Source organism: Halichoeres trimaculatus, unplaced genomic scaffold (assembly GCF_033239565.1).
Source record: "Halichoeres trimaculatus isolate MK-OKI-2021-1 unplaced genomic scaffold, fHalTri1.1 fHalTri1_scaffold_14, whole genome shotgun sequence".
In the NCBI taxonomy this organism is placed as follows: Eukaryota; Metazoa; Chordata; class Actinopteri; order Labriformes; family Labridae; genus Halichoeres; species Halichoeres trimaculatus.
The window spans coordinates 6,820,149-6,844,048 of NW_027437192.1; the positions used below are offsets into that span (position 1 = coordinate 6,820,149).

A 23,900-nucleotide genomic window follows, 5' to 3' on the forward strand; every position below is an offset into this window, starting at 1 on the left:
GTCAGTGGCAGTCTGCTAGACTTTTAATGGTGTTAAGCATTTTGTATGGTGTGTTGAAAGAAATACTGTGTTTAAGCACTCTGAAAAACCTGAAATTCAGCTATATGGGTCCAGGAAAACTTTCAGGATGCAGTTTATTGTACAGCATATGGTACCTAAGACAGTACTTATGTTTATTGTTGTAGCTCACATATTATTGGGACTTATTTGAAGCACATGTTTATGATATGTCTTTAATTTATTGGAAGGAGTCTTTCATCAAATTAAAGAAATCTTGACCAGAATATATACAAGGAGCATAAGCAGTTCTCTTTTATTTTATGAACTTATTTTACAGTTTTGAGGGACCTTTCCAATGCATATTGATTTTTTTTTATTGAAACCTTTCTGTTCTACTGTTGAAAGCAAAATACAGTGAACACAATGGATCAGATAATGCATAATTATACAGTGCATGTTTATTTTTGAGAGTTTATTGAACATTTTTAAATCATTACGAACAAAACACCCAGAATGCCATCAAAAAGAGTGAGCCCTATATGGAAGAAAACAAATGATAATAATGATAATGACAATGAATAGAGAAAATTAAAAAGAATGATAATAATAATAAAATAATAATAATGATAAGGTAAATCAATCCATGCAATTGGCAATATTAGCATCTCTTAACAAAGTACAGATGCATACACATGCACCTACATACATACAAACATATTGATCTACATGTAAATACATGTATATACGCACATATGGATACTTTCACCTACATACACATATATCCATGCATATGAAAGAAGAGTAGAACTATAAAAATTAGCTTTTAGGTTCTCCTCAGAGTGTTTACAGTGCATGTTTTTTAAAAAAATTTTTCCCTCATGAGCAATATTATCAGACACAACATCAAAACCAGGTATGCATTAGTAAAGTAGGTGCCTCTTCCATTGCTATCGGTAGAGAAATAGCCAATATGTGGTGTCTTTACAATTAATAACTATATATTTTACTGCTGTTATATATTTATTATTATGTGCAAATTAATTACATACTACTTTTTGTGAATCAATAACATGAACAAGCGTTTCTACTATTCTGAATACTATTATACATAAATTCATGTCTAAAGAATATGCATAATATACAGAAGAAGGTTGATATTTAGGCCCACACGTATAACCCACAAAGCCGTTGAAAGAAAGATGACTGTACCACACATAAACATTCAGATACGTCTTGATCGTATCATTAATTTTGAAGTGAAAAAAAGTATGTATTGTGTTTCATGAAAAGTAACCACTAGTGTGTTATGGTTAGTTATGGTCGTGATCAGCAGGGCGTTGCTTTCCTGTGACGTCACCACGCTCTATCCCCGCCCCCTGCTTGTGTGCGGCTGTTAGCGGAAGTTCCGTTCCATCGAGAACTGGGACAGCAAGCGGTGAGTGTATGAATTTATATCAGCTAGCGGGCCGCGGGTGTAATTTTCTTTACGTTATTCGGGTCCAACCTGATTTAAAAAATGAGCAATCTAATGTTCAATGTGTTCACTAAAAAACAACATGTGTTAGAGTAACGAGTTTAAAGCGTGCGGTTAGCTAAAAGCAGGCGTTGGTAGCGACCGTAGGAAACAATACAATTGATGTGTGCGACGTTAGCTAGCACCTCTACGTTACTACCACCAGCCCGGTTTTTGTGTAGAGTGTGTGTATGTGTGAGTGTATATGTGTGTGTGAGGCTAAACCGGGATTAAACTCGAGTGCTACTGAGGATGAGGATGGGTCAAACAACACAGCTAAGCCTCAACCATTCATTGTCTCATCCTCAAAAACACCACCTCCATCCGCTTCCTCTGCTTCAGCTGCCGACACTGAGAAGATTCATTTGATCTCGCTTGAACCTCTCTGTGTGTCGATTTTCACTGCGATGTGTCTCGACCAAGTCGACCCCTGCTAGCTGGTCGAGATATTAACCTCCATCAGCGCAAAGCAGGGGTAGCTGCTGCTGGGAGGAGGGGGGATGCCTGTCACTCAATGCCGCATATTATCCTGTTGTTTGCCAGCCATCCGTAGCCACAGAGCAAAGAGCTGTGTGTGTGTGTGTGTGTGTGTGTGTGGCTGTTTGACTGCAGCACGCTTCTGTTTTTTCATGTTTGACTTAAATGTAATTGGAGTCATGCAGGATGGAGACTCGTGATGTGTTTTAACTTGGCTGTAACACGCATCTAATCTATTTTTTGGCTCTCTTTGTTTGCTTTTTGTCACCAGAAAAGACAGAGCTATCATATTCTCATTTTAGCTCAACCATCCTCATTTTTTGGCAATATCCCTAGCACCACAGCTGTTGCTTTGTATGGAAGTTCTAAGCTAAAAAAAATTAAGGGATCCATATGCTTTGTCTACTCTATAATCCTCTGACAACAAGGTAAATGCAGTTAGTTTATTGAGAGCTCAATTGTATCTTTAGTGTTACAAAAGCAAGTAGAACAGGTAGAAATAGTTATATTAGCATGGCAAATAGCAATATTGCATGTTGTGGTCTAGCTTATTACTATAGTATGAACATGTTATTACCAGAAACAAGCTTTGGTACTTAAAGAGTTTGAGGGAAAGAAAGCTTTAAATAATCAGATAGTTCATGTGATTATAATCATCTTCGAAATTTAATTTTCCAATGTTTTTATTGGCCTTTTGTTGTTATGTAATATAACAGCCGGACAGTAGTAGTGCATCTAAAAAGCTGTTTGCCATTAAATTACAAAATAAACTTCCATTCATTAAAAAAATATTCCCAATTACATGCAAAGTTATCTGTGAAAACAGGTGCAGCGTTGGATTCAGAACTGAGGGAAAAAAGAAAATTTTGAAGCGCTCAAACGTTCTTGGAGAAAATTCTTTTATTTTTTTTTTTTAAAAAGGTTGAGTCCAGACTTTTCTTGATGAAACTAGAATATGTTTGAAGACTGAATCTTCTTTTATCATACTTCATATCTAGGCCTGTCACGATAACAAATTTTGCTAGATGATAATTTTCCAAAATATTATTACCGATAAACGATATTATTGTCAATATATATATTTTTTTCCCATTTTTTCATTGATGTAATTATGATAAATGGGATAATAAAGTGAGTACACCATATCAAAAGCAAGAAACTTTAATTTCTTAAGAGTATTTAACTGTAATTAAAAGGTCAGGATCTTTTAAAGAAAATGAATTAAACAAAAAATATAATAAATTTAACAAACGAGAAAGAGAAAAAAATACAATGAAAATGAAATGGACTCTCTTAGAAAAAAAATCATGTCAATGAAAATAATTAATACTAATCAAAAACAATAAAACATAGACCCTGTCTCTAAAGAAAAAACAAAACTCCAAAAAAAAACCAACAGAAAAAACTATAGCCTAAATAAAAGGGAGTTTATACAGTTCCTGAATTGTTTGTAACATGTACTTTTTCCCAGTCAATCCGTACTGTCTGTCAAACATTTTTATCATTTCTGGCTTTCAACCGTATTGAAGAGCTGTATTTCTTTGCCAATGTAGCTGTCTTTGAGCGCCCACAATTTGGCGCTTTTATTTCTATTTACTTTGCAGACCAAAAGCCTCAGTAAGAGCAGATTGTCAAAGAACAAGGCTCCGCTGCACCTCCCCTTCATCTTCTTCGTCGCCACTATTTTCAAACAAATGCGACATATCAGCTCGTTGGTGTTCATGAGCTCACACTTTGTTCATTCTGATAAAAAACAAAATACTCCCCCACTGGGACTGTGGCAGGCGGCTTAAGAACCGTATCTTTCGTGCCATCACTCATATTAGCGTGTGTTTCCTCCTTACCCCTCAGGACGCTCGCTTCAGCTCTCTCCGTGTGTACGCGCGAGCAGCCCCGTCTTCACCCCAAAGATCGCATTTTTGACAGATGCTCACTCTGCTATAAATCCACTAAACCCGCTATAGAACCTATGCACCCCGATGTTAGGAAAGATAGACGTAGTGAGCCATCTTCTCATTCAGCCTCTTTGGTCGAAAGAGAGGAGGCTGGCAAACTTACGAGGACGTTTTTATTTATCGTTCGGCTAATTGATTTATTGATTATCGTGACAGGCCTATTCATATCCTAGAACAACTTTGCACAGTTGTTAAATGGATCTCTATTGCCTTATGTCTGCAGGGGTAGGTGGGAATAATTTGTGAATAGTTTGTGACTATGGAGTAATACATTAGCCTGACATTTGAAATGTAAGAAGTCAAGTATTTTTGCAGTATTTGTGATAAAAGTGGAAAAAAATCAGAAAAAGTCATGCATTGTTCTCCTTATTGGAGATAAACAGAATCACTATTTGTTATTTTCATTATATTTATATCATTCAGATGAGCAGTGTGAACTTCCAAATCCATCATTCAGTTATTTAGAATAATTTTTCATCACCTCAGTAGTTGTGATAGCTTATTTTCCAGTGTTGATTGCTTCCTCCTGTTATTTATGACATATAAATCACCAAGGTTAAGGAGACAAAGAAATGTAAAAAAAAAAAATCTTTAGATGGTTTCATGGCAGAATAGATCAAATGTAGTGCCTGAACTATCTGTAGTTACATCCGTAGTACCAGGAAAAAAACAAATTGTCTTTGTTCAACTGTTCTTCATTTATTGTAGCAGTTGTTGAAAGAAATGGGAGAATACATCCTCAAAGTAAAGAAAGGAATCTTTAAATTGCTATCTTCTCCACCCAGATCTAATTAACTGTCATTACAGCAGAAGCAGCAAATCTTTACATTGAAGATCAGCAGTTAAATGGCCACCCCCTCACAGTAAAAAGCTTCCTGTGCTCCTCCTCTGACATTATCAGGTCAATGTTTGGCTATATCTATTATCAGGGCTCTCAAGGATTGCACATTGTTACCAGTTTTTGAGATAAAAATCCACCAGAAACTATGTGGAAGAGTTACTCTAAATGTCACCAGTTTGCATTTTTTTCTTTGTTTTAAAAGGGCAGAGAAGGGAGGGCTGATTAGACTCACTGATGAGGAGGAAGTTATGCCTCATCACAACTAAAAATGAAATCAATACTGCAACTTTCTGTAAGTTTCTCGCTGTATACAAAAAGACAATCTTGACAATGACAGAATATCAGTGTGTGCAAACCTTAGCATAAAAAGTAAGGAAAATAATGTTTGGTAGATTTTTTTGTTGTTGTAACAATATCTGCGTTTCCACCAAGCGGTGATGTTCGGTTTGTCTCAGCATGGCGCGCATTTTACGGCGTTTCCACTGACTAATCCTGGGACAGATCCCCAAATAACCGAGGCGAGCTGTCCCACTTTTTTGGCACCCCCTTCTGTTAGGGTGCTGCACTAAACTGATCTGATCTCAGAAGGTGGAGCTACAACGCTTTTCTGACACAAAGCTTGATTGCACTTTGTATCAAAGAGCCCCATGGAAATTACAAAGAAGACGAAATGCTGGATATCTTCCACTGTTGCTCTTTGTTTACTGTGTTGTGTTTTTCTTCTTCGTTGAATTTGGTGTCACGCTATTATGTTACTGATGCGGCTGTCAGCATCCAGCTAAGCTTACATGCCGCCTACAACAAGGGGGCACGGTTGGCAGTGGAAACGCAAACAGGACCAAGCTAAACCATATTGATCTAAACCAGACTGCTTAGTGGAAATGGGGCTAAAGCTTCTGGATTTCCCAAGATGTGGACAATGAAGTAGTCTTAAATGCCCCATATTCTGCTCCTTTCCTGCAGTTTAATATGGATCATTGATGTCTTCATGAAATGGTAGTAACATGTTTTGGTCCAAAAAGCCAGTAAATCAAGCACAGCAGCATTGTTTCCAGGCTCTCATAGCCCCTCTGTTCAGAACGCTCTGATTTAGTGGGCGTGACCTTCATATGTAAATGAGCCACAGCTGATACCGTCCAGCTCTTCCGCGTCACTGAGAGCGGCGCCACGAGCTCCCAGTGCACAAGGTTTAGAAAACAGCGAAGCTCGTTTACTGTAACATTACAGGCTAAAACAACAGGCTAACCACAGCTAAAGTTAGCATCCTGAAGCTAACATAGAGACAGGGGTGACACTGAGGAAAAGCTCTTACATCTGCTCCACAGCACACAGCATTTAAAATACTCACATTTCCAGGGTCCCAGGTTTGTTGGTGGATGGTTGGTAATGCGCCTGGATTCAGGACCAGTCTATTCGCTAGCCCTCTGTTGTACTGTCCAAAGTTGGAAAAGCAGTCGGCCGTGAAGTGACTAGCACACATGCACAGTTTTACTGAGTGTAGCTGGGACATTTCCCTCATAAATGAACTCTAACCACGCAGTCTTGTCTTCTTCCGAGATGGGAAGCTTGTGCATGGAACTATGTGGCCGTTTACAGCCAAAAACAGCCACACTCCTCTCCCCGTTGCTGGAGGGGGTTCCGGGGTATTTACTACGGTGGACCAGTCAGGTCAGACTTGCTCCTGATTGGTCAAAAAAGGGAATTGCTGACATCGGCAAACCCCGGAAATTCCAAACACCTCATTTTAGGTCAGGATTTTACATTCACAAGCACTACTAAGTACAGATTTTGTCATTAAATATCACATTTTGTGGGCTGGGAGGAAAGCCAAAGACCCACAAATTTCACTTAAAGACTTAATAAAGTGATTTTTGCATAATATGGGACCTTTAACTGGTGTGTTTAAAACAACAGTCTGAAACAAAGTCTACAGCAAAATCAACTGTTTGGCATTGACAAAGATTTGGCAATTTTTCCATGGGCACACCCCATTTACTCAGCTCTGCTGCTCATCCCTCAAATACATGTTCCTTAAAAGGATGAGATATTAACTGTTTGCTTAATTCCTGATTAGAATGTCCTGGAGTAGCTGTAAAATATCCATTAATAAAGGTTTTGTACGATTTACAAGTCTTTTACAATCTGGCTGTAGCTGCATCCTTTCATTTGTTTGAAGGTAGCACAGTCAGATGCCATTAGATACTCAAAAATCAAAGATTGAAAAGCGTTTACAGACAATTCTTTTCTTTCAGTAGTTTTTAACTCCAGCCTTTAATGGGCTTGGAGCTTGTGCACAGCTTGACACTATTTATAACCGTGGGCCTCCTCCAGATGCAAAGAGTGTGAGCCTTTGTTTCTGAAAAAGAACCCCACATGGAGCTTTACGCTGGCAGTGTGCTGTACAGGTCAGTGCTAATCTGCTGAACAATAACGGCCAGATTAAAAAAAAAAAGGTATAAAGTGATTAACAGTCGCTCTGTGTATGTTGGAACAGATTGTGCGATGTTCCTGCACCCGTTCACCTCTCGCTCCTTTCTTTCTGTATCTTTATTTATGTCACTCCTCTTTTTTTTCATCGTTTTATCTACAAAGCTCAGGCTGTTCTCATTTCAGGACATCTAATAAGAAAGAAAAGGGCTCTCAGTGGTAAAGTAGAAATTGGTGACCGAGTGAACATCTTGTGACGCATCGTTTAATCACATCACAGTTTGTTGGTGTCGTTTGGTCAAACAGTGTCAGGCTGAGGTGTGGAGCACGGATTAGTTCTCTCGGTAGAAATCTTGGGTTTTTAGTTTTAAAATGAAACAGGGAAGATGAAGTCGAAATGACGAGACAAAAAGTCAAAATAATCTGCCCTAATGTTTGCAGGTAAGGGTGGGCGATACATAGATCAAATATATTATTTATGATGATATGGGGGAAAATCCATTCTTATTAGAGGTTGCTGCTTCTGAACAACAGCATTTTTATTGCACGCACAGTATGGAAGCCACTTTTCCAATCATTTACTACAACTACACAAGCTTGAACTGTAAACATAGTAAGTAGGTCAGGTTTGGAGGAAGAAAAGTTAATCTTGCAGGTGAAAAACTTCATAATTCTATACGACACAACACATTCTTTCTATAAGGACACCAACAGAAAGGAGAAAGGAGGGCCAGATGAGCTTAACATACTAATTAATTACAATGAAAGTACACTGTCATGGGTGGCATGGATGGATGTTCCTGCAGGAACATGCGGTTCTCCTGTGATCTTGTGATCTCAGGTGCTATGGGTGTGAATTAGGGGTGATGCTGAAATAGGGTTTGGATGTTCAGCTCCACCAAACGTCTGTCGTAGAGTCAAAAAATGCACCGATAATAACGTAGCTTTCACGTCTTCATAGTCTGGTTGTATTCGGCCAAGTGTTTCAGCTTCAGGTGGTGGAACCATAGACTGTATAAAACATGGACATAGTCTCGCCAACGTCACCCGTCTGTTTCTGAAACAGAAAATGAAGCACATCGGCTATAGCGGCCATATTGGTAGTGGCAAGGGCTTCGCCTACAGCCATAGGGCACCTGTCAGTCATGTGACCCTCAGCTGTGCCTCCTATTGGGGGAGCTCGCGATCTTAATATCCTCTGAACTGCCGAGTTAGAAAAAAATTCAACCCCTGTACAGTGGGTGCTGATAGTAAAATTAGCGACTCAGACGGGAGACGTTTTTACAAGCTGTAAGTACATTAATTTCTGCTTTGAAAATGGCTTTTTTTGGCTTGGTGTTTATAGCCGCGTTTCCACCAGGCAGACCGGTACGGTTAGTCTTGGTACAGCGTAGAGGTAGACCGACATACCGGTCGGCCGATATATCGGGCCGAAATTTGGACATTTGTCTCTATCGGCCATCGGCCGTATTATCTTTTAAAAAGCCGATTTTTGATCCGTTGTATAAAATGACGCAATTTTAAATCAGGCACAAAAAAGATGAGCACCTCAAACTTGTGGAACCACTTGGATACATTACATACTTTTGTTCAAATTATATTGATAAGTTTAAATTTCTTTTTTGACATTTTAAGAAGAGTGTGAATGTTTACTACTGCTTGTTACATTGTGTGTTTACTCAGACAAAATATTTCATTGTTTTGAAAGCTGAATAAATGTTCAGAGGACTGGACACGACTTGTTGTAATAGATTTATTTTAGTTGCTCAGAAATTGCTGCGTTTCACAAAAATGTGATAAATATATATTTATTTAACAATCGGCCTGAATATCAAATTGGAAAAATCGGCTATGCATATCGGCATCGGCTGCCCAAATTTGGAAAGCATCGGCATCGGCATCGGCATCGGCCCCCAAAAAACCCACATCAGTCGACCTCTACTTTCCACTGAAAAGAGCTACATGCCAATCACAGAGAGGACGAAATGCTTCATGTCTTTCATCTGTGCTCTTTGTTTACTGTGTCGCGTTTTTCTTCTTCTTTGGATTTATCAGCGGGGCAAGCTGCGGCGTCACGCTATTGTTTAACAATCTTCACATCACTGAGGTAGCTCCTCTTTTAGGCACTAAATCCTCATGTGAGGACGAAGTTGTTGCTGCTGTGGTGCTTTTGCTCTCGGCCATTGTTGTTATACGCCATTGCGTCTCTACACAGTAAATATCGCAAAAAGACAAATTTATATTGTCAAAAAAATATACCGGTATTATCGTAGATGTTATGATATGGCACACCCCTAATGCCAAGTTTCTTTTTCAAGACCAAGGCTGTGTCCGAAATGGCATACTAACGTACTACTCATACTAAGTGTGACCTCAAAAATAGTATGCAGTGCGTTCACATTAAATAGTATGAAAAGATTGTGTGCGCGAGAAATACCCGGATGTATACTATATCAGTAAAAATTTTAAGTATGGGAGGTGGGCATACTAGTCGCACTGACACGCCCCATAATGCATTGCGAGCCCCGTATTTATAAACATAAATACAGAATGAGATGACAAGATGAGAAGCAACTAAAATGGACTTACCTCTACAGGGAAACCTAAACGTAAGTACAAAGAAATAAAGTGCCTGAGGCGACGGACGGATCGTCTTCAGTTTCTGCGAGCAGTAAACATTTTTTAATTTTTTGAAGAGAGATGAATTCGTCTTGAGACCGGTGTTAGCTAAAAATCATCCATGAGCGAACGTCCAGTTTTCAAAATAAAAGCACCCGTTTATCTCCTTTAAGTTCTTTAACGCTTTTGTAAATTAGGCTCTTGTTTTGGAGCGGACCGGAAGTTTCTTCGGTAGCATATTGGCGCTCTTAACAGAATGTCCGAAATGTCGAGATTAAATTTGTATCCGTGCGTTTTGTGGCCCAAATGACCACATTTTGGTATTCTACGTGATGACTTTCTCGCCTAAAATGTTCTTAAAACTTTCAAATGTGGCGAATCAACAGAGATATTTGATAGCCTGGTGTGCTTCCATAGACTTATGTGTGCTTCCAATTTTTGTCGTCGGAGGTTTTGAAATGCATCATGGGAAACCGAGTAGTATACTACAGTGTAAACGGTTGGCACTTTAATCATACTTATAGTATGTAGTATACAGTATATACACAACGACCATGTAGTATGTAGTATGTTAGTATGCCATTTCGGACACAGCCCAAATCTGACTGTCAGTGTTCTGACTCCATAATATCAAGGTTGTATTTACATCATTGGCCTTCTTACCAGTGGAAAAACCTGGGCCAGTGATTTAGCTTTAGCACAAACTTCATGTGCAGGGATCCATGGTTCAACTCCCAGCCCCTTTCTCTCTTTTTTTTAAACTGTCCTGCAAAAATATTTAGATGTGGTTAAAGCTAAGAAGTTGCATGAAACAGAAATACAACCTCAAAAGTGACCTTTCTGCCAATGAGGAACTCTTTCCTCTGATTCTGTTCAGTGAGATTTATTCCACACCTTTGTGCAACTCTGAATGAGACTACTTCCTCGTGTTTAACCCTGCTGTGTTATTATTCTGCCCTCTTTTACCCACGCTGTACGACATTAAATCTACCACCAGCTTCCGTGTATTCTCCCTCTCAGCGAACATGACCTTCAGAAAGTAATTTTTCCGAGCAAACAGAGGAGCAGAGCTTTAAGCCTCCTCCGCCGTAGCAGTAGTGGAATTTTAACACCTGAAGACTTTAATCCCACCCGAGGTTTACACATTAACCTCCACGTCTGAGACATTTCCCTGTCTCCTCATCTCCTGTTTACCTATCAGACCGCTCACAGTCCAACCCGCCCGCCTCGTCCCACTTCTCGTCTTCCTGTCCCACATCATCACAGAGCGAAAGGGCATCAAAGCTTTTACTGCCCGCCTTTACTGTAACAACCTGATCTCATGGCTGTTATCGACGGCTGACTCACGGCGCAGAGAGACGCTCGTCTGCAGCCGAGTGCTCGACAGAGAAAGGGAGTGTTTCATTTGGTTAATGTGTCTGGCTACTCGCTGACCTCAGACACCTGCCGACACACACAAACACAAACCTGATGACTTGTGTTGTTGGCTCAGCAGCAGGTTTATACTGTTTGTGTGTTAGGAATATGTTTCACAAGTGGCTGCATGTCACTTATTTCAAACAAGCTGAACTGGTTTAAGAATCTGGCTAAATTTTCATACTGGTTTAGAGGATTAGGAATATGAAAATACTGTTTTGATCAACAGAGCATTGTTTACTGCAGCTAGAGGTGCAGTGTATTAAAGTTAAAGAGTAATCCTTTAATAAGGGGTACATGGTATGTCCGTGGGGCATACTTTTCACTTTTACTAAGTATTAATTTCAAGCAATGACCATTGGGTGATATTTTACTGTTATTCAATACAGAAAGTTAACAGGTTCCTTAATTTATTTAGCTAAAAATGCATATCATGTTTTGGATTTTGCAGTTTTTGTGCTGTACAATTTCTCAAATCTCAAGTTAGCTCTTCAAATTTAACACTAGGGATGCACAATATTATCGGCACAATATCGGTATCGGCTGATAAAAGCTTAAAAACACGTTTATCGGTATCGGCAGATATGAAAATTTCTGCCGATATGCACAACCGATAAGGTGCTATTCAGTTAGGATTATTATCATTTTCCATCTGAAAAATAAGCTCCTTAAATAAAATGTAGCACTTCATTTATTTTCACTGCAGAGCTCTGTGTCTGTCACCAGGTTGTTACAGTAGCTCTAAAATAATCAAATGCTACTTGGTTATGTTTAAAAATGCATTGTAAATTTAAAGTTCATGTGATCTAAAGGAATTATTTTTCTGTATTTCAATACTGAATGTCTTGAGTTTGAAAAAATAATACATTTCTTATTTATGGTAAAATCAAATGTTTTTTGTCTTGTTTTATGTGTTTCTTAAACAAATAAAACCGTCACAATAAGAGTAACATATAAATTCTAGTACAGGATAGACTTAGCTTTCTTTACAATGTAAAAAACAAACAAACTTGTGATTATCGGTATCGGTATCGGCCAAAAGGGGTTTCGATATATCGGCATATCGGATATCGGATATCGGCAAAAATCCAATATCGTGCATCCCTATTTAACACAATAGTACTTTCAGTATTATTTGTTAAGAATAATCATTAAAACATGGCAAAAGTGTTTTTAAAACTATTTTAATAATCTATATGAATAAAATAATTAGCCATGCACAGATCAATCGGCTGGCCTATCCTTACATATGAAACTGATCTTATATACCTCCAAGAAAGTCTGACACTCAGCCATTGTCACTTTTTGCGCTGAGACCTAAAACTTAGGACACTTTATTGGTTGTTTAAGTTGAAACATAAAGATTTTATTCTTTCACAGGTATTGTTCAACTATTTTCAATAAAATAAGATTGGAACATTGAAGGTACATGCTGCCCGATTTAAAAAACAAAAAATGAAAATGGGTATCGGCAGGTCAGGCTTTTTAAAGATCGGCCAGAGAATTGTGATCGGTGCGACCCTAAAAATAATTCATTCTGTGTGTGTCCGAGAAATCAGCGTCAACTGTGTTACACACTGAAAAAAAACCTTTAAATCAGCAGTGGTTTACTACAAAGTCATATGACTTTTTTAAGTCCACTTCATCAATAATTCATCAGAATGATTGTCTGTACATAGGGGGCTTTAACTGTTTGTCAACTGTGTTACCAACATTTTCTTGTGTTCTTACTATAGATGTTAAAAAAAAAAAAAAACTGGGAAGAAAATCACAGAAATATGAGGTGATTAAGGTCGGGGGTGGCATATTCAAGGTCTAGTTAGCACAAGAGCCAAAAAATGGAGGAAATATCAACCATCTCAAAATTTTATGTTCTAGAGACAGATTTGTCCTGTCAACCGTGTTACCATGTCTTATTAACCGTATTACATGTGATTTTTGTACCGAAACTCTCTTAAATTTTGGCTAAACTGTGATATAAATGATGAGGGACATTTCCAGGGAGCGTAGTCTGACATAGAAATGTTGAATAACTCCAAAATCAGTATTATATGAGTTTTACGTTAGAAAAAATAGCCATAACTTTCAGAGGTGTCCCAGTCAGATATTGACATCAGATATCGGTCCGATATCAGCAAAAAAGCAAGTATCTGTATCGCATCGGAATTCATCTAAAATCTCCAATATAAGCAGTTTCTGTTACCCATTAATTCATAATAAATGGGTCAGTTTTTCCTCATACCTACTGTTGCTGACTACTGTTCTCTGTTTGAATTAAATCACTTAATCAAGCCTTTTCTAACATGCATTTCTAACATACATACTACAGAATAAGTAATAAAAGTATGCATGTTTAATGCTGATATCGTATCAGATTAATATCGGTATCAGCCAATACTCAATGCTGCAGTATCGGTGTCATATCGGAAGTGAAAATGCAATATCGGGACATCTCTACTGTATTGGAAAAAATAGTCTCAACTTTTGTCATTAGGCAAGGCAAGGCAAGTTTATTTATATAGCACATTTCAACAAGGCAATTCAGAGTGCTTTACAGACTTAACAAATTAAAAGAAAACCATTAAAATTCAATTCAAAAGCCGATAAAAATTAATAAGATACAATTACACAAAATAAGATTTTAAAAAAAGTTGAAACAGATTTTAAGATAGGAGTCACAGTGCATAAAACATTTGCAAAAATTACAAAATTATGCTCCAAAATTTTTTTTGTGACTTAAATATTTCAGAATTCATTCGAGCTCAAGCTTGCTAACCCATGAATTAAGAACATTCCAGGTGTATCATTTGCAATCAAATAGAATATGAAACTAAAAGAAGCACATTTTATTCACTTTTTTGTATACCTGAAACGTTCCCCTAATTATAGAACCTCTCTAAAGAAGTACAGTGTGAGAACATATGTGGTGTACAATGACGTTTTCATGTAGTGATAATGATATGAAGTGTGATAGCTACACTTGTGTTAATTGGCAGTAACTCAAAGCTCATTTGTCTTTCATGTTTAACACAATGCATGTAGCAACAGGCCCTCTCTGAATGCCCCACATGACTTTGTTTCAGTGGTTCTGATGAGCTCGTCAGCTGACCTCTCTACGTCTGTTTTCCTCTGCCTGCAGCATCTTCTACAGTGTATGTGTGGCAACAACATGTCTGTGCCGCTGCTCACCGAGGCTGTCACGGTGTCCGCCAAGGAGAAGGAGACCGCGGCGGTGAGTCAAACCATAAACACCTCTCAACTTTTTTTTTGCGTCACCAATGGTACTAATTGATACCCATGTGGATTTCAAAAGGTCTCAGTGGTAAGCTCAGAGATGCATGGAGAGTATCTAATGTTGCAGTTTTCCTTAGCTCGACGTCTTTCTGGTTTCATCAGATCAGACAATCAGTGCTTTGTGAAGACGGTACTAAAACAACATCAAGGCTTGGCAGTTAAAGTAATCTCTATAAGGGATCATGATAAAATTAGTGTTGTTAGTTGTTGTTTCTTCCCTGGAAACTTTGACTCTATCATAAGACAAAACAGCAGAAATAGCAACAGCAGCCTGTGAGTCTGCAGTTACACGCCCAGGCGGAGCACACACACCTACTTTTCACTTCAAAGCTTGGTTTCAGTTTTAGGTACAAAGAAAAGTGGATGCCTTGAAAGAAAAACAAGAGATCCACCAGAGAGATGGTGAGAGTCCACCCCCATTTCCCCAAAAGATGAGAAAAATAACATACATACCTTAAACATAGCTCTAACGACATGCAATATATAAACCCAGAAAGAGTGTTTTCACCTTACTTCTGTCTTTTGATTTTTTTAAATGAGTCTGCTTAATTTGCTAACAAAGGAGACCTGTGCTGATTTGGGGTGAGCACATTAAGCTGACTAAGCAGTTAAAATCTGGCATCCTCTGCACCAGGATTACTAATTGATTAAAGGGGCTGTAAGGAGTTTGAAAGTGATCTTGAAAAAGTCTCCCTTCTAGTTATATGCCTGATCGTAATCCACACTTTAAAATTAGATTATCAGCACCAATATTGCTGATTACAGGTTATTTTAAACTGCTACCTCTTAGCAACACAACACCGACTGACAAAGTTTAGTTGTGAGAACAGAGATCTGTGTTTTTCTCTGCTAAAAACGATTTCTGTGATTCATTTTGAAGTGATGGTGGACACTGGAGCCAAACTGTCAGACAGAAAAAGGACAGAAGAGCAGAAGAAAGCTAAACGAGAGAGTAATACAGCCCAAGCTAAAGGCTAATTAGCCCTTAGCTCGGGTTGTATCACTCTATAACACAGGGACTAAGTCGCTAGCATATAGCAGACTTGATGTCACCTTTCAAAGTTGTCTTGAACAAAGAAAATTTGTTTTGATCCGATCTCCATTTAATTCCAAAACAAACACACGCCTCGCTGAAAGTAATTTACGACGTCTGCTGAGACTCTGGGCCACAAGGTGGCAAGGGAGTTCAGTCAGAACAGATCCTCTTCATAGCATCTTTAAATAATCTCTGATTTGTTTTGGAAGGCGGTGAAGCAGCTTTTTGCAGCAAAACTAGCCAAAGTGTCAAACTCCTGGATACATTTTCAGAAAAAAAACCTGGAAGCTGCCAGTCGAAAAAAATGTTGGAATCAAGCACAAATATCCACTTTATCCTCAAATTACTTTAAATTTGAGGTTATAGGTTTCACAGTCTTTTCCATCTGAGTCCTCTTGTTTTGCAGTCACACCTGTATCTGCACCAGTAACAGGTGACGTAACAGGTATATTACAGCGAACAGGCGCAGTGTGTGAATTCTCTGGATCTGAGGGTAAAAATGAAAGGAGCTGCTGTCAGGTACGGCGCAGGGATGTGTTAAAAACAGGATCAAAGCTCTGAGCTTCATCTGAAACCCCACACAAAAGAAGTGTTTTGATCCCTTCAAAGGAAGCTGAGTCACTAATTTTCAGCAGCGACACACACATTTTCAGATTTGTTTTTATTCTCCGTCTTGGTTTCTCTGCAGGGAGCAGCGTGTGTGGAAACTGAATGCCAGAGCTTATCCTGGCAGGAACAGCAGATTGGCATAAAAAAATGCACCAGTAGTACAACATGTACACGCGAGTGATGTAATCTGATAAATGGTCTGAAGCTAAAATAAAAAACACTGGACTGCTTTGGCAATCTCTGTTTCTGAAGTAGATGATCCTTATCGGGAACATTTTCTTGATTCTGTACAATCTCCCTCTGTGCTCCCACATTTTCTGTCTCTTCATCTTTGTGTCTAATAAAAGAAACCTGCTCATAAATCTAACTTTAAAAATAAAATAGGAACAGAAAGAGTCACCACTGTTCTGTATCTTTTAATATGTTGCAGGTGATCTTCCTCCATGGACTGGGAGATACAGGGTGAGTTATGTTTTTCTGTCTGTTACTTTTTCTGTCTGGTGGGTTTAGAGATTATAAATAAAGTCTAAAGAGAATCCCTTTATATCGTATTTGTTATTAGTTTGGAAAGACTTAACACATGAAAAGTAATATTGCTGAAAGAAAATTTGTCCAGACAATGAACCATCAATGCTTCATCTAAATAGAAGACTGTTTTGTTCTTATTTTACAAAGTTTTTAAACAAATTCTTGAATATTCTTGATACCATTTTTAAATCTCTTTTGGATGTTTTTTTTTTCCATGTCCACAAAATCTGCTCAAACCTTTTTGTGTTCAGTTTTTATTCGACAAGTTAAAGCTCTGTCAAAATGTTTTGCTTTTGTTGTGCGTCACTTTGAAAAAGTGTCTGCTAAATAAAACTGTAGAGAAAGTTAAAAAAAACTCTCCAAACATTATTTCAGCCTCCTTGTAAAAAAAAATCAAAGTTTGTAGATTTTTACTAGTATGTCAGTATTTCAGTTCCTGAACTGAACTGCTAGACACAAGATAACTCAGAATCCTTCAAAAAGCCCTTGGTTCCTGGGGAAAGTTCCTGCGGTTGAAAAGTATGTGAAGCTGTGTTTTTTTTAAAAATATTTTTAATGTGTTTTCATAACTATTCATTCTTTTTTTTTTGTGATCAAATTTTTATTAACTTTATCTTTGTGCTTCTCAGCATGACTTGCACAAAAATGTTTAGGCACAATACAAAAGTAGAATTCAAGTTATGACATTTACAGAATTATACAAAAGTGCAGTAAATAATGAAACAGATATTATAACCAAAGCATGAATAAAAGGTAAAAACATCTACAATCGCTGTCAAAGCAATGTAAGGTGTATGAACAACCGAGAATACACATAAGGAAAAAGTATAATATATAAATTAATTAATTAATTAAAATAAATCTCAAAAATAATACTAAAACAAACAGAAAAAAACTGTATCAAAACCAACCCATACCCCAGATCCAGATCCATTAAGTTCAGTCATATGTTACATCTGAAGTCTGTAGAGGTTAGTCAAAAGCGCATCCCACGCTTTTATGACTCTGGCTATAGATAACTCCAAAAAAGCAATGTCCAGATACATTAGAATCCAAGCACGGTATGAGAGTGAGTGTGGAGGTAATATACATTCATTATAATCAGAAATACAAAAGTCTAAGTGGACTTTGAAGGAACACTTAGGGCGCTGGTGGATTATATCAAGCACCACTTGAACATGAACGAAAACCTCCCAGAAAACCAAAAACAGTTTAAAAACAAAAAACAACATATATATTAAGTACAAATCAAGTAAGATGGTCGTTGGATCATAATCATAATCGTAATATTTAATGAATAAGAAATTGAGGAGTGGAATAAAAAAGTGAACAGAAAGAAAACATTAACAAACCACTAATGTAAACAGGCAGAAAGAGAGACAGACTCACACACACACACTAATGAGGAGGGGGGATCCAAAAGCACGCATAGGTGAAGTGTTGTCAGTCAAAACGTTTTTGTGGTATGCCAAATCAGCTGGATGTTAGTCTAAATTCAAACCATCAAAATCCCTGACAAAGTTCATAAAACTTCCCAAGTGCTGTGGAAGTTTTGAAAGGCGCCGTTTACACTTTATCAGATCTTTTCCAACCGAAGGGTAGACATAATGACACGGATGAGATGAGTATGGGTGGGTGGAGCAGCTTCCAGTTCAGTATTATCAAGCCCCGTGCCAACAAGGAGGAGAAGGCCAGAGCCTGTTTAGGGGTTGTGGATATGTTTATTGTTGATACTATTTAGCCGTATGTTTAATCTTCTTTTATTCTACAGTCCCTGTTGAAATCCACATTTAGCTTTAATATTTTTGATCTTACACATCTGTTAAAAGAGCCTCTGATGTGGGCACATTTTAATAAAGAAATCATAAATCAATACCCACAGCTGTTTTGATTAATTCCATGATAAATCATGGACATAAATATCTCATATAAAAAAAGCTCTCAGATCAGTGCTTCATGTTTTATGTTTCACTTAATGTTAAATTCCCTCTGGAGAAATGATCCGCTCCTCGTTTGTGAAGTGATTTCATCAGAGCAGTTCCTAAACTGATATGTATTTGTAGACCACATAATGAGCTACGAAAGCTGTAATCCTCGCAGGCCTGATGTAAAATATGTCAGTTATTTTATTGACACTGGAATCAAAGAGCTGCTTTCTGTGTGTTTCCCTCCAGGCACGGGTGGGCGGACACTCTGACTGAGATCCAGCCGGCTCACGTCAAGTTCATCTGCCCCCACGCGTAAGTCTTTTTCTGCTCCAATCCGCTGACATGGTCTGTGTCTCTGAGGGCACAGCAGCTTATGTTTAGCCTCAAACCACGACATAAACACGATATTTTAGGTCATTTGAATAATACAGAGCTGTAGGAGGACGGTAATATTAAGATGAAGAGGGTTTATGTGATTCCAGTTGTAAGCATGCAAGGAGAAACACAATTTTCTCTGAGAGGCTGAGGGTATAAAATTGGAAAAATAAGCTCAGAAATTCTGAGATTGAAGAAAGAATAAAGAAAAATAAAGAAGAAGAAGAAGTCTATATTTCCCTGGTATTCGACCAGTACGTCAACTGACTCTGTGATCTGCGTTTCCCCCCTGCAGACCCTCGATCCCAGTCACTCTCAACTTGAAGATGACGATGCCTGCGTGGTGAGTTGGTCTTGTGAAACACCAAACAGGCCAACAGTGGGAGCTATTGTTTCCTTGGAAACAACAACAAGGCCCCCCCATACTGGCATTTACAATAGTGTGATTGTATCTATTGATTCGTTTAAACGCCTGCTTCTGCATGTGTGCAGGTTCGATCTCATGGGGCTGAAACCCGAAATCCCAGAAGACGAGTCTGGAATCAAGAAGGCTGCAGACAACAGTGAGTCCTGTTAGAAACCTGGATGTTAGATAAATGCCTTACAGTCACTTTAAATGTACTTTGGTTCACACACTCAAGTCTCAAATACATAGATGTTGTGCTAATATTATCTGTCCACTAGGGGGCGATCCACTTCCATAAATAAGTATTTAGACTTGCTTGTTGAAAGCTTGTTAACAGCACTAGTTACTCTAATAAATCATAAACAACATCATTTGAATGGTAGATTAATTTATAGATTTAAAAAAATAATTGCAAATGAGTGATACTATAATTAGTGGTACATGTCATGTCCATGAGGTATACTTATCAATTTTACTAAATATTAATTTCAACTAATGACCAATTTTACAGTGGGTCATTTGGGTAATATTTCACTTTCATCAATACAGTCACATGATTTACATCATTTAAGGTCTCATCTTTTTTGGTGGGAACCATGAAGAAAGTGTTGCATATTTCAACTCCTCCTTATCAATATTTATTCAGAATGATTGTCTGTACATGGGGCGCTTTAACTGGTTGTTAACTGTGCTATTAACATTTTCTGGTGTTTTGCTATAATTGTTTAAAAAGACAAACTGTGGAGAAAATGAGCAGAAATATGAGGTGGCGGAGGTCAGGATGTGCCATGTTCAAAGTCTGCAGTTAGCACAAGGGACAAAGAATTGAGAAAATGTCGACTGTGTTACATGTGATTTTTGTGCCATATTTTTTTAAAAATTTTGGCTGAACTGTGATATCAGTGATGAGGGACATTTCTAGGGAGTGTAGTCTGACATAGAAATGTTGAATAACTCTAAATTCAGTATAATATAGATTTATGTTGAAAAAATAGTCTCAACATCTGTCCATTACATGTTTGACAGAATGTGTATCTTAAATATGTAGTACAAGTACAATCCAGGTATATCTAGAGATGGATACCTTTCATATTTGAAACTATACGGTACTGATGCCTGGTACCTGGCAATTGGTACCGGTACTCAACAGTACCAATTTTTGGTACATTTTTGTGTTAATGTGTAAAAAATATCAATTTGTTTAATAATAAAGAAAAAAAAATTCAAACTTAGCATATTTATTCTACAACATATAACCTTGCAATGCTGTGTGCATGTTCACCATGGAAAATCACCTACTCTTCCACTTCCTCACAGTCACAAGGATGCATTTAGGTACCTAAACATGGTACCTTTTGATCATACATGAATCAGTACCCGGTACTTTTGACAGAATTCTGTCGGTACCTATTCGATTTGCAATCGAATAGAATATGAAACAAAAAAAGCATTTTTTTTCACCCTTCTGTATACCTGAAATGTTCCCCTAATTAAATAATCACTCATATATATTGATAAATACATTGCCTCACTGTGATGTGTCAATGACCTGTATTTGTTCATGTATCTCTCTAGTCAAGGCCTTAATCGAACATGAGGCCAAAAATGGGATTCCCCCTCACCGCATCATGCTTGGTGGTTTCTCTCAGGTAAGATTTTTCTCTTCAAATGACAACCACAAGACGATTTGCTGTAAAACGATTCACTGTAGGTGTAAACTCCTCTTTCCCTCTTTGTTTTCTTATCAGGGTGGGGCTTTGTCCTTGTACACTGCTTTGACTTGTCAGCACCAGTTGGCCGGCGTTGTGGCTCTCAGCTGCTGGTTACCTCTTCACCAGACCTTCCCCTCGGTACTGTCACACTTTTTTACCAGAAAAGAAGTTTTGTCATGTCAGATTTGAGCTGTAAAGTAGTGAATTGGCTGAATTAAAATCAAAAGTTTTTCTGGTGTAAGTTTTACGTCTATGCTGTGTTTGTCCTGCAGGCATCAAGTGGGAACAAGAACATCCCGATCCTGCAGTGCCATGGCGAGAGTGATGTCATGATCCCAGTGCAGTTTGGTGCCCTGACACATGAAAAACTTAGATCGACAGTCAACCCTGATCTGATCACCTTTAAAACGTATCCAAACCTCTCTCACAGCTCCTCCCCTCAGGTACGGCACTTTCACGTGTCTCTTTGCCTTTGTGTGGCTACGTCAACATTTATTTCACCTATTTTTTTTCCTCTCTTGCAGGAGATGGCGGCTGTAAGGGAATTTATTGACAAGTATTTGCCCCGAATCTGACCTCACCTCATCTCATTCCCTACTGTGACCCTCTGAGACACTGACCTCCCACCCCCTGATCTGCCGTTATCCCACAGGAAACAGCCATGAGCACCCCATTCTTCTACACACAACACACATTCACACGTTTAAAAATAATAATTAATTTGATCCACACTGCTGAACAAAACATACAGTTTAGCCTGCAGCTTTAATCAACCTACACACACTGATCTGATACAAACATCATCCAAGTGCTCACACTCACAAGTCTTAGCCTTTTGGAGGGAGAAACACTGACTCATACAAAACATTCCCGTTGTTTTTTATTCTTACAACTTCTTTCTGTGTCCACCTTTGCCTCATTTTGCTTCCCTTCTTTTGAGCTGTTTTATTTTCCATTGCTTTTTACTGCAGCACTTCCCCGGTTTTGTAATCGCTGTGTCAGTTTGTGGAAACCTAACAACAACACTTGAGTCAGTTACCGATGTAAGACCTTTTTGGCTACTTTAAAGGGAAGCATGGATCAAACTTTTACAGCATTGTTCTACAAACTATTCAGGCTTCCTGGAGTGCCAGCAGTTTGAGAGAAGAGTATGGATTAATCGTGAGATGTGTAAATAAAAAAGAAGCAGATACCAGTTGGACATTCGATCACTGACTGTACAGTTTTGTTTAGAAGCTGTTTAATCAACAACCCTGACTGCTTGTCACTGTTTGTCATCAACAAAGGGTCTTGCACTGGTAATACGACAATGGACACATAAATACCCCCTTGCTTTAACCAACAAAGGGCCCCCCATTTTACTCTTAGTCATTAACTGTAATCGTGCATCATGGGAAATATGAGTTTTAACCCAATAAAATAAAATAAAACTAACCACCTGACACTGTTGCCACCCTGTGCTGTTTATTTCTACTCCCCCTTCTCCTGCATGTTGGCTGTTTCATTCCCCTTTGTGTAATTCTTTTTGCAGAATTACCTCATTAGATTTTTTTCTGTTTAAATTTTCAGGATCAAAGCTTAGATAGGAACGACTTATCCGTATGGGCATGAAATATTGCTTCTGTATGAACGGTTGCAGGCCAACACAGACTGCACACTATAAGTCATGTCACTGCTGCCCCTGCATCAGCCACACCTTCACCAACCTTGGAAAAAAAAACTGCTTCCTCTTTCCGTCTTTTTCCAACACATTAAAGATACTTTAAACTAACTTAACCATGTATCACCTAGAAAACAGTCAAATTCCCAGCTCCCTCCTTTGGCAACTTACCATTACCTACTAATAGAAAATAGAAGTTCAGATTTTGAAGTCAAACCCGACACTTATTGTTCACTTCTTTAAAAAAAAAAAAAGGCTGTACAAAGTGGGGACTTTGGCAGGAAGCTGTTCCAACATAACTGAAGGGTAAATTTACCATAGATGAAAAATTAATCTTGAACAACTTGAGGCCCTTGGACATAGGAGTGTAACTCTGAGGAGTCGTGTGTACTTAAAATATCTATATATCAGGTGTATTGCATTTTCCTTTATGTGAATGTTAATTTTGCTCTCCTCATCATTATCTGCTCTCTCTTCTCAAGCCTGATTTCAAAAACATTAGGTGGAAAAAGAAGAAAAGACATGTTTTTTGATTGTTAACTAATCAATGAATGTCTCTTATTTCCTTGAATCCTTATATATTTTCTTTCATTTTATTTGAATTCCTCTTTACTTCTCTTGGGGCCATTTTTTAATTATTCCACCATTTCCCCAATGTGACAACATCGCACTGTGTTGTGTGTTTTTTTTTCTTGGATTCCATGTTGCCACGTGTATTTTCTACCCTTGTTTTGTTTGTTTATTGGAATCATTTTTTTCTCTTTGTTGTGTTTTGTCTGTTGTCATCTCAACCTTGTTTTTGTCTGTTCATAATGATTTGCATAGAGTAACATGTTGGGGTGAGACTGGAGGTCTCTCCACTTTTTTTTGTTTGTTTCCAAAACACCTGTATGTGAAATAAATGACCCAAAAAATCAATCAGAATTCATTGTCTTTCTTTCTTTAGTATCTGCATTGAAGAAAAAAATAAACTGTTGTATAAAAGCCACATCACACTTAAGTTGTGCTGCTTTTCAGGTACTTAGTGACTATATCAGCTTAAATATACTCTGTTTAAGAAAATATAGATATATTTATCTGGGTGCTTATGGTCTTGTTTGCTAG

At 38.1% G+C, this 23,900-nt stretch overlaps 1 protein-coding gene across 1 annotated transcript; it reads left to right on the forward strand.

Annotated features, from left to right (window-relative positions):
* Positions 1-1,375: 1,375 nt before the first annotated feature.
* Positions 1,376-23,674, forward strand: lypla2 (lysophospholipase 2). The gene is made up of 10 exons (XM_074686980.1): positions 1,376-1,435; positions 14,388-14,480; positions 16,618-16,649; positions 18,890-18,955; positions 19,314-19,361; positions 19,511-19,581; positions 21,000-21,073; positions 21,173-21,274; positions 21,409-21,579; positions 21,661-23,674. Exons 2-10 carry the CDS (start codon positions 14,403-14,405, stop codon positions 21,709-21,711), a joined length of 693 nt encoding a protein of 230 aa, XP_074543081.1. The 5' UTR covers positions 1,376-1,435; positions 14,388-14,402; the 3' UTR covers positions 21,712-23,674.
* The last annotated feature ends 226 nt before the right edge of the window (positions 23,675-23,900 follow it).